We start from the raw sequence: 17,394 nt of genomic DNA on the forward strand, positions 1-17,394 counted from the left end.
TACAGTGTGTCATGACATATTGTAACCACTGAAGGTGTTTGACGAGTGTGAGGTCGTGCGTATGATTTTAACACGCGTTGCCCGCTAAGTAATAGAGTTTGGATAAATGTTTTGAAACTGCATGAACAGTGATTGCAAGTAGCTGAACAAAATTTGTATGAGACTAGAAGAATCTAGGTCCTTGCTTATGAAAATAAGAAGTATCAGTTGCATGGATATATTGAAACAAAACTTTGCTGACCTGTAGCCAAGGTTTAGATGGTGCATGGGACCAGTGAGATCAAGGCCAATGTCACTATTTTTGTAAACAGAAAAATAATGTCCTCGTAACAATGCAAGTAAGAATAAAGTTGTTCAAATGAGACTTTTGATAAAGGAAACTAGCATCAACATAAAGTTTGGGATTGCAAAAAGGGCAAGCAGTGTCAAGAGCAGAAAAAAATACTGTTCCTCCAATACTTCAGGTTACCTAGAAAGCTTATATCCTGGCTTGGGTAAGCTAATGGGCCGCAAGAATCAAGAAGGACAACTTGTTGTGTCAGCTTGAATAGCTTGAGTTTGGTTTGAAATGCAACTTAGCATGAAATCCTTCATTTTGATGCATACTAGTATTTTTTAATACATAATTTTACACAATTATCATTTATGTTTTATTAATATGTACACATCTAACAAACTTCTAATAAAACAGTAATTTCATGATGCTATTTACGTATTTTTAACTTTCTAAAAATTTATACATTGCAGATGTTTGTAAGCCACATCATTTTTGTGATGAAAATGGGATTCACCCTTGTGGATATGGGTTCTGGCACGATACTGGTACGTTATTTTTCCATTTCTGCATATTATCACACTGGTCATCAGCTTTAGGTCATACTAGGCTGGATCTATGTTTAGCACTCTCAGACAGGTAGGTTTTTTTATTGCCTGAATGAAGCAAACATACTTCTAAAAATGTAAAAATCGCCAATGACAACGTATAAACATAAGGACAATGACCCATTCTCTTCATTTATGAATTACTATGTAAGTTTTAAGTACATAATACTAAGATATTAATATGTTTCATATTGCTAAAGTTCTCATAAGTACAAATGTATCAGGTAGTGACTTTATTTTTTCTCAATAGTTTGTTTGCCTTGTAGCATGTTGTAGTTAGTTTTTGTCGAGCCCGCTTGCGGAAGCGAAGACATAGTTGTCCAAATGGCTGTTTGGTGTATGTGCGTGCGTGCGGCCGTGCGTCCGTCCGGATTTGTTTGTCCGGACCATAACTTTGACATGCATGGAGCAATCTTGTTTATATTTGGCATGAATGTTAACCTCAGTGAGACGGAGTGTCATACGCAATCCCCAGGTTCCTATCTCAAAGGTCAAGGTCACACTTACAGGTCAAAGGTCAAATTCAAAAATTACTTTGTCCGGAGCATTTCTTCTTCATGCATGGAGGGATTTTGATGTAACTTGGCACAAATGTTCACCACCATGAGACGGAGTGTCATGCGCAAGAACCAGGTCCCTAGGTCTAAGGTCAAGGTCACACTTAGAGGTCAATAGTCAGATACAAGAATGACTTTGTCTGGAGCATTTCTTTTTGATGCATAGAGGGATTTTGATGTAACTTGGCACAATTGTTCATCATTATGAGACGGAGTGTCATGCGCAAGATCCTAGAATTACTTCCCTTTGTTGTTACTATAAATAGCTTATATTCGTAACTTTTTTATTACTGGTCATAGGGAAAAATCAAGACCACTTTTCTGTAGTACAACATGCATGTTACATCCAATTGTCAGGTGTATTTTGACCTTTCTCTACTGGTAAAGATTTTTATGTGGACTTAGATTTTTTTTTTTTAAGATTTACGTCCCTTTGTTGTTACTTAAAATAAATTATATGGTAACTTTTTGTAATCTCTTTTTTATTTGGCATAAATGTTTGCCTCAATGAGACAAGGAGTGTCATGTGCAACTCCCAGTCCTTTTGACAGCTGGCGGGCTGGACATGTTGCCCGTGGGCATCTAGTTTAAAATGATGGGGACGCTGGACGTTGATCCAATTTGGTATGACCTCAGTGAACTAATTCTGATGTCAAAAGACAAAGACATTTCTAATGTTTCAACCTAATCGAATGACCCTAAGTTAAAGGTAATGGCTACACTTATAAGTCCAGACTTTTATGTATTCTTTGTCTGATCTATAAAGCCTGATTGTATATTAGAAAAATAATGTGTCGTGTGCAAGACTTAGTCCCCTTTGTCAAATGTTAGTTGTTAGAGGTCAAAATTTCAAATTCAAATAACAAAGCCCATGCCTTCACCCTAACAAGACAAAGTATCCCATGCATGATTATGACCCTAAATGTCAAGGTTACAAACAGACGATTTTTCCGAACCTGGCAAAACATTCAGTGTAATAATGAAGGTTTCAATTGCAAGATTATGATTCCTGCTGGCTCACGGTCACACCTATGGGTCATTTATTTTTCAAAGCCATTGTTCTTGTTTGGTCAATAACTTCTTGATGCATAAGTGGATGAATACTGGTAGTTTGGCATAAACATTCCACATTATAAGACTTAGAGCTCAAACTCAAGGTCAAGGTCACACTTCAGTCCTGCTTACTGTTCTGCATTGTTTGTTTTCAAATACTATGACTAAAGGAAAATACAGTTCTATGCCCTAACATTACATAGCGGGAGCTTCCATGTTTCAACGGGCATGTTGTCAGCCTTTGCTTCATCAGGACGAAAAGCCTTTATGTTGAATAACAACAATACATTGATATTTTTAGGTGTCATTGGGTCTTCCAATTGTGCTACTTGTCCTGCAGGCATGTATTGCTTTAATGGAAAAATGTCTTGTGAACTTGGCTACTCCTGTGCTGCATTAAGTCTGCCGAAGGAACCAGCACCAGGCTTTTATAACCCTAATCGTAAGAAATTTTTTAAAATCTTTATAAAGTATACTAAGAGTGGTTCGGTAGTTAATGAAAGGTGATTATTCCTAAGACAGTTTCTCAAAGAAAAAGTGAATCACTGTGACTTAAGTGTGTGCTGTTTCAGGTTTTATAAAAGTTCTCAAGTCATAACTGCTTGATCTACCCTTTTCTGTAACGAGATCTCAATTTACGATAAAACTATTAATATTATTCATTGTAAGAGTTGTAATGGGAACTTTTAAATTTTCAAAATATTTTAAATAGTTCTGAATTTATGGTATAAAAGTGATTCTGATGGAATATCTTCATTAGTAAATTTCAGATATTTTTGACACCGTTCATTATTTGCGAAAGCATTGATTTATACTTTTAGGATATCTAAGTTAACACGAAAGCATTTTTTGTTGAATTTCAAATTAAAGATTTTGCCTGATTTTTACTCATGGGAGCCAGAAAATGACATTTTTAAAGGCATCTTACACATTTAAAAAAATCCTACTACCACCTTTTGAGACCTTTAAAATGATGTATTGTTTATAATCTGGATCCTGCAGCATGAAGCCGCAAACCTTTTTACAGAGTAGGTGAATCGGACAGCAGTATTTGAATAAACACAAGTCTCAACAAACTGGCAATTTTTGATTTTTAAATGAATATAAAAAAGGTGTAATGAATGGATTAAGAATTCAAAGTATTAGATACTTTCCTCATGCTTTAAAAATTACATGAACATGTTGAGGTTATGCATGTTTTAGCTCACCTGTGCTGTTGTTATCACTCACTGTACTGTATCAGTTGTCAGTTGGTCGTCTGTTCCCATTTTCCTCAAATGACCTATCTTCTGAAACAATTTAGTGGGTGTTAGTGAGATTTTGAATAAATGTTCTTTAGATGGCTTTTAAGAATTGAGTTCCGGAGTTTTACTGTTTTGTTCATATCGTACCACTGCTGCCCTACTATCCTACTATCCTACCTATAATAAGTGGATATTATATGCTACGTCGACCATTTTTTAACTGTCTGCTAGCTAAGTGTGCGCTGTATTGATAGCGTTGAACGCGCCTTGTAGAAAGGCAATGACCACTAAATGAAATAAAGATGAAAGACAAATGATAGGACAGTAGGACTGTAGGATGTTAGGATAGCGAGGGTAAGATGATAGAATTAATAACAATATATCATCCTACCAACCTACCACCGCTATCCTGCTATTCTAATATCGCTGTACTACTATCCTACCATCGTACATCCCACTGCCCTACCATCCTGTTATGCTACCATCACTATTCTACCATTCTAATATTGCTGTCCTACCTTCCTACCATTGCACATCCTACCAACCTGTTATCCTAGTATCGCTATTCTACCATTCTAATATTACTGTCCTACCATCCTACCATTGTACATCCTACCATCCTGTTATCCTACCATCACTATTCTACCATTCTAATATTGCTGTCCTACCATCCTACCATTGCACATCCTACCATCCTGTTATCCTAGTATCGCTATTCTGCCATTCTGATATTACTGTCCTACCATCCTACCATTGCACATCCTACTATCCTGTTATCCTACCATTGCTATTCTACCATTCTAATATTGTTATCTTACCATTGCACATCCTGCTGTCCTACCATTCTGTTATCCTACCATCATTATTTTACCATTCTAATATTGCTGTCCTACCATCCTACCATTGCACATCCTACCATCCTGTTATCCTAGTATCGCTATTCTACCATTCTAATATTACTGTCCTACCATCCTACCATTGCACATCCTACTATCCTGTTATCCTACCATCGCTATTCTACCATTCTAATATTGCTGTCCTATCATCCTACCATTGCACATCCTGCTGTCCTACCACCTGTTATCCTACCATCGCTATTCTACCATTCTAATATTACTGTCCTACCATCCTACCATTGCACAACCTACTACCCTGTTATCCTACCATCGCTATTCTACCATTTGAATATTACTGTCCTACCATCCTACCATTGTACATTCTACCATCCTGTTATCCTACCATTGCTATTCTACCATTCTAATATTACTGTCCTTCCATCCTACCATTGTACATTCTACCATCCTGTTATCCTACCATCGCTATTCTACCATTCTAATATTGCTGTCCTACCATCCTACCATTGCACATCCTACCATCTTGTTATCCTAGTATCACTATTCTACCATTCTAATATTACTGTCCTACCATTGCACATCCTACTATCCTGTTATCCTACCATTGCTATTCTACCATTCTAATATTGCTGTCCTACCATTGCACATCCTGCTGTCCTATCCTGTTATCCTAACATCACTATTCTACCATTCTAATACTGCTGTCCTACCATTGCACATCCTACTATCTTGTTATCCTGTACCATCACTATTCTACCATTCTAATATTGCTGTCCTACCATCCTACCATTGCACATCCTACCATCCTGTTATCCTAGTATCACTACTCTACCATTCTAATATTACTGTCCTACCATCCTACCATTGCACATCCTACCATCCTGTTATCCTAGTATCGCTATTCTACCATTCTAAAATTGCTGTCCAACCATCCTACCATTGCACATCCTACTATCTTGTTATCCTGTACCATCACTATTCTACCATTCTAATATTGCTGTCCTACCATCCTACCATTGCACATCCTACCATCCTGTTATCCTAGTATCACTACTTTACCATTCTAATTTTGCTGTCCTACCATCCTACCATTGCACATCCTACTATCCTGTTATCCTACCATCACTATTCTACCATTCTTATATTACTGTCCTACCAATGCACATCCTACTATCTTGTTATCCTGTACCATCACTATTTTACCATCCTGCTGTCCTACCATTCTGTTATCCTACCATCATTATTTTACCATTCTAATATTGCTGTCCTACCATCCTACCATTGCACATCCTACCATCCTGTTATCTTAGTATCGCTATTCTACCATTCTAATATTACTGTCCTACCATCCTACCATTGCACATCCTACTATCCTGTTATCCTACCATCGCTATTCTACCATTGTAATATTGCTGTCCTATCATCCTACCATTGCACATCCTGCTATCCTACCACTTATCCTACCATCACTATTTTACCATTCTAATATTACTGGCCTACCATCCTACTATTGCACATCCTACTATCCTGTTATCCTACCATCGCTGTTTTATCATTCTAATATTGCTGTCTTACTGTCCTACCATTGCACATCCTACTATCCTGTTATCCTAGTATTGCTGTTCTACCATTCTAATATTGCTGTCCTACTATCCTACCATTGCACATCCTACAGTCCTGTTATCCTAGGATCGCTATTCTACCATTCTAATATTGCTGTCCTACCATCCTATCATTGCACATCCTACTAACATGTTATCCTAGTATCGCTATTCTGTCATTCTAATATTGCTGTCTTACTGTCCTACCATTGCACATCCTACTATCCTGTTATCCTAGTATTGCTATTCTACCATTCTAGTATTGCTGTTCTTCTATCCTACCATTGCACATCCTACTATCCTATTATCCTAGTATCGCTATTCTGTCATTCTAATATTGATGTCTTACTGTTGTACCATTGCACATCCTACTATCCTGTTATCCTAGTATCGCTATTCTACCATTCTAATATTGCTGTCCTACCATCCTATCATTGCACATCCTACTAACCTGTTATCCTAGTATTGCTATTCTACCATTCTAATATTGCTGTCCTACCATCCTATCATTGCACATCCTACTATCTTGTTATCCTAGTATTGCTATTCTACCATTCTAATATTGCTGTCCTACCATCCTATCATTGCACATCCTACTAACCTGTTATCCTAGTATTGCTATTCTACCATTCTAATATTGCTGTCCTACCATCCTATCATTGCACATCCTACTAACCTGTTATCCTAGTATTGCTATTCTACCATTCTAATATTACTGTCCTACCATCCTATCATTGCACATCATACTAACCTGTTATCCTAGTATTGCTATTCTACCATTCTAATATTGCTGTCCTACCATCCTATCATTGCACATCCTACTAACCTGTTATCCTAGTATCGCTATTCTACCATTCTAATATTGCTGTCCTACCATCCTACCATTGCACATCCTACTATCCTGTTATCCTACTATGCTATTCTATCATTCTAATATTGCTGTCTTACTGTCCTACCATTGCACATCCTACTATCCTGTAATCCTAGTATTGCTATACTACCATTCTAATATTGCTGTCCTACTGTTCTACCATTGCACAACTAGAGGTGACTATTGAGGCCAATTTTGACTATTGCAATACTATTGATATTGCTTAAAAACTATTGCGATACTATTCTATTGCAGGTTACTATTGCGATACTATTGCAATAGTTATTGGCCATCATATTTTATACAGTAAAGCTACCAACTGGCATTGTTACACAGTGTAAGAGATGAAACTGTTTATAATTGCTGTTAACACACATTGAGAATCTCTCAGAGATGTTTGTATAACTGAAATGGACAGAAATAATTCTAACATTAAATATTTCTTGCCTTCCTTGGCTTTGGAACAATAAGTAATTAATTATTTTCCAGACTTCTCAGTCCTTTATGGTAGTTTAATTCTGTGAGGGTAATTATTGTAATGGAGACGTAAACATTTTCCGAGGCGCAAATGAAAGCTGGCTCTGTTTCTTGGTTTATAAATTATAAATTATTTCTGTATTTACTAAAATTTCAAAACTATCGAACCTATCGATTGTTGAAGGAACTATCGGCGATTGTTATTGGATCGTGACTTTTCTATCGATGCATGCTATCGGGACACTTAGTATCGCAATGCGTCGATAGTTCGATGTATCATTACACCCCTATGCACAACCTACCATCCTGTTGTCCTACCATCGCTATTCTATCATTCTAATATTGCTGTCCTACCATCCTACCATTGCACATCCTACTATCCTGTTATCCTAGTATCGCTATTCTATCATTCTAATATTGCTGTCCTACCATTGCACATCCTACTATCCTGTTATCCTAGTATCACTATTCTACCATTCTAATATTGCTGTCCAACCTTCCTGTTATTCTAGTACTGCTATTCTATCATTCTAATATTGCTATCCTACCATTGCACATCCTACTATCCTGTTATCCTACCATCGCTATTCTACCATTCTAATATTGCTGTCCAACCATCCTACCATTGCACAACCTACCATCCTGTTATCCTACCATCACTATTCTACCATTCTTATATTACTGTCCTACCAATGCACATCCTGCTATCTTGTTATCCTGTACCATCACTATTTTACCATTCTAATATTGCTGTCCTACCATCCTGCCATTGCACATGCTACTATCCTGTTACCCTATACCATCACTATTTTACCATTCTAATATTGCTGTCCCACCATTGCACAACCTACTATCCTGTTATCCTATCATCACTATTCTACATTTCTAATATTGCTGTCCTACCATTGCACATCCTACTATTCTGTTATCCTGTCATCTTACCATTGCTCTCTCATAATTAGGAGACGTACAATGATAGGACATGAACAAAACAGTATTCCACATTAAGAAATCACCTCAGTTGCATATGCAAAGTCCTAGACTCTTGGTATAAATCATATTTATTGATGTCATATTGCAAGTATTTTAATAACACATATATTTTGTTTATTTCCAAGGAACTAAAAATGTCTGTTATCAAATTATAATTTGAAAAAAAAGGTATCTTTGAGTTTATTGAATGTGTGGTACATGTGAGGGGCACATGTAACAGTGACTTCGCATGCATGGCATATTAGTTTGTAGGCATGAAATACTTTTGTAAGACACATTAAACCAGTGGTAGCTTTTGTATGTTCTCAGTTCTATTTCAATGATCTTATTATCCCATACGCGAAACTTTTATTTATAATAGGTTTACTAGTACATGAAATAGAAGTTTGACCTGTAAAAACATTTATTCTCAGCGCAATATGTTCCCGTTTCGTCACATCCTGATTTGTATTGTACAAAAAATTAGACCAAATGTTACTTGTAAATTATATGAGCCGCGCCATGAGAAAACCAACATAGTGCATTTGCGACCAGCATGGATCTAGACCAGCCTGCGCATCCGTACAGTCTGGTCAGGATCCATGCTCTTTGCTTTCAAAGCCTACTGCAATTAGTGAAACCGTTAACGAACAGCATGGATCCTGACCAGACTGCGCGGATGCGCAGCTAGTCTGGATCCATGCTGGTCGCAAATGCACTATGTTGGTTTTCTCATAGTGCAGCTCAATTATTCTTTTTATTCCTTCTTGCAAGTTGGAATGAGTGCTTCAGTGAAATGTCCTGCCGGTTACTACCAGCGTCATATTCAGCATATCAAGTGGCACTGGAGAGGTATATCTCAGTGTACAGAATGCCCAGTGCACATGTTCTGTGACATTGAACAGTTGTCAGGACCAGCGGGTTTCTGTGAGGATGGCTACTACTGTGAGAAGGGTGAGCAACAGCCCAAACCTTCCGGGACAAAATGTGGTCCAGGTGAATACTGCGTGAAAGGTAAATTTTACTTCATTTTGATTAAGAAATAATACACTGTAAAATCATTTAATTTCGTGGGCATGAAATTTTGTGGTTTTGGTCAACACGGCAATTTCGTGGGGATATGAATTTGTGGATTTCAACTTTTGAACATAAACTGAATGGGAATTTTACTTGTTCGTTGGGATTAAATTTCATGAATTAACTTAACCACGAAATCCACGAAAATTAGTTCCCCACGAATATTAATGATTTCACAGTATTTCTTTTGTGATTTGTCGCTAAATAAAATCATTGTTTGGAGTTCAGATGCGAAGGAATTATATCACAAGGGCGCAGCCCGAGTGATATAATAACACGCATCTGAACAAACAATGATTTTATTTAAGAGGAATTCACTAAATGAGATATATTATTTCGATTCTAACACATTACCAAGGAGTTTAAAGTACATCCTTGATGACATTCATTAAATATTTGCTTGTTTTCTGTTGGTTTTTAATGGTTTGAAACCAGTTTCTACTATATAATTAACTACTTATAAGCCTTTTGGGTAAGGGAACATTTATAAGCGGGCTTTTCCATCTGTCTTGTCAGTTTCTGTAGGTTTGAGATGTATTAACAAAGGGCATTTGTCCAAACATTAAGGCCAAAGTTTTCACAAAATTTTTCTTTGGATAACTCCTCATACAGTTCTCAAAAGATTTGGTCGAATCTTACAGAATGTATCTCTATGTTAAATGATGGAGCATGCCCATTTTGTCAGAGCATGAATGTACTGATAAAATTTATAAGACGATTCTTGGAAGGGTGCAATACAACCAAGCAAAACAATGACAAACCTTGTAGCATGTCTCATGCACCCTTGCCCACCCAACTTTAAGCGGACCTCTGTTACTTTGAAATATGGAATAGACTCCATGATTTACAGAGGACCAGAAAGTAAAACAACACTGTGTAAAAACTGAGTTTAAGAGTAATGGTTCACTAAAACATTATAGAATGCTGTGTATCACAATACTGTTGAAAGGTTTGTCCAAATTCACATGTCTTAAAGTTTTCTAAGGATCTAGTCCAAACATAAAGACATGTATCACTTTGAAGTGAATTATGGCAGACATGAATGTACCTTGCCTGGTTAAGGAGTTACAGCTCCTGAATATGTCAAATTTGAAAAGTTCTTCATTTGAAGACATATTTCTTTCTTGCACAGAAAACACATATATCCATTTTATAATTTAAATTTATATATATATGTAACCCGTTGAAAATGATGTTTGTTGACTTAATAAAACACCGTTCTTTGCTTTTTATATACCAAGAAGACAATATCTGTCCGAAAAAGGTTGCTACATTTGCCAGCCTTATGAAGTACAGCATGAATGTTTTGAGTGCACTGACTGGAAATATTGCATTAATAACAGAATTGATGCCATATTTCTACCCTTACAGAAGCAAGCCTCTGTGGCGTACATGCTGCGTATTTGCTGTGTATATGCCGCGAACACAGTAGTACGCCAGAGGAGTACATTTTACATACACCGCATGCCGCGTACATGCCGCGTACTATTTCGACGAGTACACAGCATGTACGCAGGAGGTCACTAGTACACTTTATGTACGCAGCACAGACTCTGAAAATTTAAGGAGTACACTGCATGTACGCAGGAGGGACTTGTACAAGAAAATAGTACACTGCATGTACACCGCAGATACTTTGAAATTTGTGCAGTACACTTCATATACGCGGGAAAGACTTGTACAATTTCTTTTGGCATTTATACTTAGTTTTTTTTTTTTATAAGTTAAAGTCTGAAGTAAACTTCATATATGCGGGAGGGACTTGTTCATTTTCTTTTGGTGTTTATACTTTGAATTTTTTTAGGTAAAAGTCTGAAGTACACTTCATGCAGGAAGGATTTGTACATTTTTTTTTTTGGAAGCAAGAACTTGATTTCCGAGTAACTCTTATCTTAATAGCATAGAATAGTTCAGATTACCGGTATTCTGAACAATGAAAATTTGCCAAACTATTTGCAATGTTCATTTGTGAAGCTTACATCTTAGTGATTTCTGAGCTGCACCTTGCATGCAGTGTAAAAATATATTCTTTTTCATTTTGAATTGATCCTGGAGCTTTCTAACCTGGATAATTGAAAAGCCTTATTTGAACTTCATTGCATTACATTTTGTAATACATGAAATAATTACCAAGATAATGCCTCAACAGCGCCCGAATTTTAAAATAGCTCTCACTGTTATTTGAATACTCTTAAGCAAAACACCATTCTATCATGTTTTATAAAGGCTTTAATGCTCATTATGTTAACTCATTAAGGCCTCACCAAATTAAAAAGTTGTTCATCGGATTTGCCACTCGTATATTTTCAGAACATTTTTGGCTAATTGCGCTCGCCCCATTGGAAAAAATCAGTCCAACATTTTTTGGTGCGCTACTTTTTACGGACGTTAAAGTGTATAAATGCTTATATAATTCCAGTCCTAGATTGTTCTCAGATGGATTTTAATCAAAATAAATACATACTACGCACACATCGTCTATAATAAATCATAACACTTATATTTAGTTGCATTAAAGTTGTTTCCCCTTGATGCAGTTACGCCATTTTCTTCAAATGTTTACCAAATTACATGCTACAAAAATTGATTTATTTCATTGAAAAGTGGATGAAGAAAAGCATACTCATTTATTTGATAACATCAATCTACATTATTTTGGTAAGGGTAAATACTTATTGATGCATGTCACTTATCTTTTTTCTGTTTTTTTCTGTCCAAATGATCAGCATTTGCATATGAAAGTTGGTGGGGTAAGGAATTTACATTATGATTATCACAGCAGTTTCGCAACAAGAGTACACAGCAGCAGGAGTACACAGCATGTACGCCGCAGGACTCGGGCCGGGAGTACACAGCATGTACGCCGCAGGAGTACACAGCATGTACGCCGCAGGAGTACACAGCATGTACGCCGCAGGGGTAGTACACCGCAGGCTCATTTGCATGTGATAAATGTATGTGCCGCGTACATGCTGCGTATTATTTCCCGCATACTAAAATCCTCCAGCGTACATCCTGTGTACTATGTAGTCCACAGCATGTACGCAGCAAGTAGTACGCGGCAGAGCTCATTTGCATGTCAAAAGTGTACTACAAACGTACTATCGGTGTATGTGCGGTGTATATCCTGCGTACTGTTTAAAGCCCTTGATTTCAGTACACATCATGTACGCATCATATACGCTGTATGTACACAGCAAGAGTACACAGCAGGCCTTTTTCTTCTGTAAGGGTATATATGGCAGAGAAAGGCTTTGTGAAAAATATTTCTTAAAATCTTATATTAAAAGTACTTCAACAATGTTTCAAAGGGAAATATTGCATAAATATAGAATTAATTTCTTTTCTTTATATACCAGGGAGAAAATTTCTCTGTGAGAAAGGTTTCTATCAACCTTATGGAGGAAGACACGAATGTTTCGAGTGTCCGGAAGGAATGTATTGTGTCACTGAAGGACTCGCTGCTCCAAGTGGGCATTGTGACATGGGGTTCTATTGTGGTAAACGAGAGATAGAGTCTAGCCCCGCAACGCAGAAATGCCCTGCAGGATATATGTGTCCCAATGGTGAATATTGAAGTAAAAAGTTTGCTTTGCAAAACAGAATTAAAAACAAGTTAGCTATTGTGAAAGATTGCCATTAAAAACAGTCTTGGACAAGTTTGAAAATAAGCAATATTGCTTCATTCAAACTGGAGTTATTGCAATTTTTATTCATATTTATTTCTTAATTTGTAAAGAGTACCTGTGTTAAAGCCAGAAATAATTACTTTGTAAAAATGGTGAGCGAGGTGGAGATACTGTGCCATCATGACCCTCTTGTTTAGGAATGAACTTACAAATAAAGATATTGTAAAATACTGAAGTACCAATCATAATAAAACTTAATATCCAAGTCATTGCATTAAAACATTTTGCAAGCTATTGATCTCTGTTACTGGTCTTTGTTTCTTTCAAAGCTGAACAAACAATATGTAGCAAGGGATACTACCAGCCATTAGAATACCAAACCAGGTGCCTCCCGTGCCCGTTAGGTAAATATTGCCAAGATACCGGATTATCAAGCCCAAGTGGTGACTGTGATCCAGGTTGCTGCTTAGATATTGCACAAATAAATGCATCATCTTGCCCACCAGGTACAGTCCTCCATTTCATATTCATATGTTGTAATTTGATATGTTTACAGACAGAAAAAAATAAATAAAACAAATATTTTCAAGTTCACCATTGAAAATTGTTGAGATGTTAATGAAAACGTGCATCTAAACTTTGACATGAATAATGTATTGCAAAAATACAGGGTGTTTTTTTGCACCTAAATGAGTGCTTTCCTCTACACAAAACAGTTTTCAGTTCTTTTCTCAAACACTTTGCCCAACTGTGGAAGTCTGTGTGTTATCTACACAGTTAGTTCACGATAAGCAGTTGGGCGAAGTGTTAAAGAAAAGAACTGAGAACTGATGGCAGATGTGATGTGTGAAGGAAAGTCATTGATGCTCTTTAATTGTTTACTCAGTATGTTCAGTATCCAAAAGTAATGTGGGTTGGCCATCCTGAAATTTAAACATATTCGCTGTGAAATTGAAGACAGCAAGTGAAATACTTATAACAAATAGTTAAATGCAATTCACTTTGTATTATTTAGCGTCACCAACTACATGCACTCAGGGTTTTTATTATGACCAAAGTGCTGGTAGGTGTGAGTTATGTCCGGAAGGAATGTACTGTGCAATATCTGGTCTGACAGATCCGTCAGGTTCCTGTGAACCAGGGTGGTACTGCGAGATAGGGGAGATTACTCCAATGCCATTAGGAAAGCTCTGTCCAGCAGGACATCAGTGTCCTACAGGTACGTTAACATGTGTCATGTGATGACCAGTTTATTTACAGATTATCATGTACATTTATGTTAACCGTAGAGAGACAGAAAGCAATAGCATTTAATTTCCCCATCAAGATTTTGATCAGACCCACTTGCTTCTTACTTTAAATAAGGTGTGCCCAAATTGTGAAATACTAGTACAGCAACAACTATTATTCAAGGATTCATATGTTCCAGGTATCAAAGTGCCTTGTTCCTCTTGGGTACGCAATTCAGAGCCTTATGTTGGACATACTCAGTATTTATACCAACCGGAACGAGGCCAAACCTCATGTATAGAGTGCCCGAATAGGTATAATTGTACGGAACAAGGTTTGACAATTGCAGAAAATTATTGTCGTCCTGGATACTGGTGCTTCTTTGGTCTCATACTTGACTGTGAAATAGGCCATTATTGTGTAAATGGTAAGTACTATTTATACTTTAATGTGGACATTCTTATAAGAAGAAGGCATTAATGTTTTTTCAATTTATTACAGGTAAAACATTTTCAGCTAATTAAATAATGTTTAATTTCTAGATTTAAATGTTTCAATAAAAGTAAACTACGGAGTCCTTGTTCGCTGTTTAAAAAATAATCTGGTTCAATGAATATATCATCAAAGCTGAAATAATTAAAACATACAATTTGAATGACACTGGCAACTGAGCAAGTAGATTGCATTACAGTTGAAATGTAAAAGCTGTATGTAGTGTAATGAAAATATGTCCTGACTTTAATCAGATATATTGGCCTTAGTGAAAGCGTGGTTTTGCTTGCTGACTCATTGATGTGAGTACGAAACTGCACTTAGGTTGTGCAGTTTTACATGTAAGGAAACCATCCGCATGGAGGAGCACCCGGATTCTTCGTCCATTAAAACTGGCAAAATCCCCGTAAGCCCTATGGATCTGACGTTAGACCCAACAAAAACATTAATTCTAACACAGTCTTTGTCAGTGCATGTATATATTGTTTATTTGAAGGTGAAATGTTTCCTTGTCGAAATGGGTTTAAATCTTTAGCAACTAATCAAGAGAGCTGTGTAAGATGTAGTGACGGCGAACTTTGTGAGGACGGGCAAGTCTTGCCCTGTCCGGCAAACATGGTCTGCTACCATGGCATTGCAGAATTCTGTCAACTTGGCAACGAATGCTCATTTGTTGATGGAGCTTGTAAGTAGAATTAATTTCACAGATAGTGCCCGGTTCTCTGCCATTCCACATTTAAACAAACACTTCACAACTATATTCTCTCTTAGCGCTAAATGAATCACTTCCGTTACAAATACCACATGATAATGACTGCAAATTAATTATGTCTCCCACCACACAGTGGTGTGGGAGACATATTGATTTACTCCTGTCTGTGTGTGTGTGTGTGTCCGTCTGTCTGTGTCAGTCTGTGTGTCTTGTCCGGGCTCTAAGTTGAACATTTCTCATCCGATCTTCACCAAACTTGAACAAAATGTGTTTGACAATAAGTCCTCTGCCAGGTTCGATAATTAGCCAAATTGACCCAGGCACTTTGGAATTAAGGCCCTTGAAATACCGAAATTTGGCCTTTTTACTCTTGTCCAGGCTAGAATCGAACATTTTTCATCTGATCTTCACTAAATTGAACAAAATGTGTTTGACCATAAGTCCGCGACCTAGGCACTTTGGAATTACGGCCCTTAAAGAAAATCGGCTTTTTTACTATTGTCCGCGCTCTAAGTCTAACAGTTCTCATCCGATCTTTACCAAACTGTTTTTGACCATAACTCCTCGGCCAAGTTCATTAACTAGCCAATTCGCCACAGGCACCTCAGAATTATGGCCCTTGAATTACCCAAAATCAACCTTTTTACTCTTCAAAGGTATATTTGTAGTGAGTAAACAGTATATAAAGACTGACTTACTATTTAGATTATTAGGCAGTTGCGGGAGAGATGCGCTTTTCTCAAAAGCAGCTCTACTTTAAATATTATTTTTGATTTTATTTTACCATTTTATCACCAACATTTACAATATATTTCTGACAACTGATCAAAACAATGTCAGTTATTAACATCTAGTATCAAATGATAAAAAGATCCGATTTACCAAAGTCCTGATGAAAATCTTTGTGGTTACTTTATGGATATTGAATCCATATTCCTATATTTTGCTGATATGCTTAATCAGAACAGATCGATTATTTCTTACTTTGACAACACGAAAAGCAATTTTCATTATTTTGCAAATCTGAAATAGGTATATGCCAGGTGAAGAAAATGTATTCAAGAACAAGTCATATGTCACTTAACTTTACAAAATGCAAATCATTTTTACTGTGGGCAAGGTAAATAATTAAGTTTCATGAAATTATTGTTTAAACAATTTGTCACATGCTGTCACGACTTCATATTCAGTCATTAGACAATCATAGCAATATTTATTTCGATAAGACAGCCTATTTCTGTTATCTGAGTGACTGAGTAATTTAGTGCAGATATAAAAACGTACCAAAGTATACATATAAAGTATAGTTTTGAATGTGAAGTGGCTTGCTCCTTTTCTTGGTCATCGTTTTAAATTCACTTCAAAACTTCATTTCTGTCATAAAATTTGAAATAATTCAGTGTTTGTATTTGAATTTAAGCCTGTATTTGTTTTTAAGGTAATGGATATGTATTGACAGTCGGCAAATAACATTTTCTCTGAGCCCGCCCTCTTAGCTCAATAGGGAGAGTGCAGATCTACGAATCTCGGGTGATTAGTTCCATCCTCTGGCGGGACGTATGTTCTCTGTGATGTTTTTATAAAAGACATTGTGTCTGAAATCATTCGTCCTCCACCTCTGATTAATGTAGGGAAGTTGGCAGTTACTTGAGGAGAACGGGTTTGCAAATAACTGAAATATTTTTGAAAAAAAGTGTTAATTTTAAACCCAAACAAGCAAACAAACATAAGATTTCAGCATTC

General features: G+C 36.7%; 1 protein-coding gene across 1 annotated transcript in view; it reads left to right on the forward strand.

The window, feature by feature from the left end:
- Positions 1 to 17,394, forward strand: part of LOC123556528 (uncharacterized) — a 179,490-nt gene that overhangs the window by 675 nt on the left and 161,421 nt on the right. Inside the window, exons 2-9 of the mRNA XM_053544443.1 lie at positions 748 to 822; positions 2,794 to 2,934; positions 9,286 to 9,525; positions 12,948 to 13,154; positions 13,547 to 13,723; positions 14,233 to 14,436; positions 14,647 to 14,874; positions 15,436 to 15,624. Of these exons, the coding sequence (XP_053400418.1) occupies positions 2,835 to 2,934; positions 9,286 to 9,525; positions 12,948 to 13,154; positions 13,547 to 13,723; positions 14,233 to 14,436; positions 14,647 to 14,874; positions 15,436 to 15,624 (1,345 nt within the window). The 5' untranslated portion in view covers positions 748 to 822; positions 2,794 to 2,834. The remainder of the gene's footprint in view (positions 1 to 747; positions 823 to 2,793; positions 2,935 to 9,285; positions 9,526 to 12,947; positions 13,155 to 13,546; positions 13,724 to 14,232; positions 14,437 to 14,646; positions 14,875 to 15,435; positions 15,625 to 17,394) is intronic.

This window comes from Mercenaria mercenaria, chromosome 5 (assembly GCF_021730395.1).
Source record: "Mercenaria mercenaria strain notata chromosome 5, MADL_Memer_1, whole genome shotgun sequence".
Classification (NCBI taxonomy): Eukaryota; Metazoa; Mollusca; class Bivalvia; order Venerida; family Veneridae; genus Mercenaria; species Mercenaria mercenaria.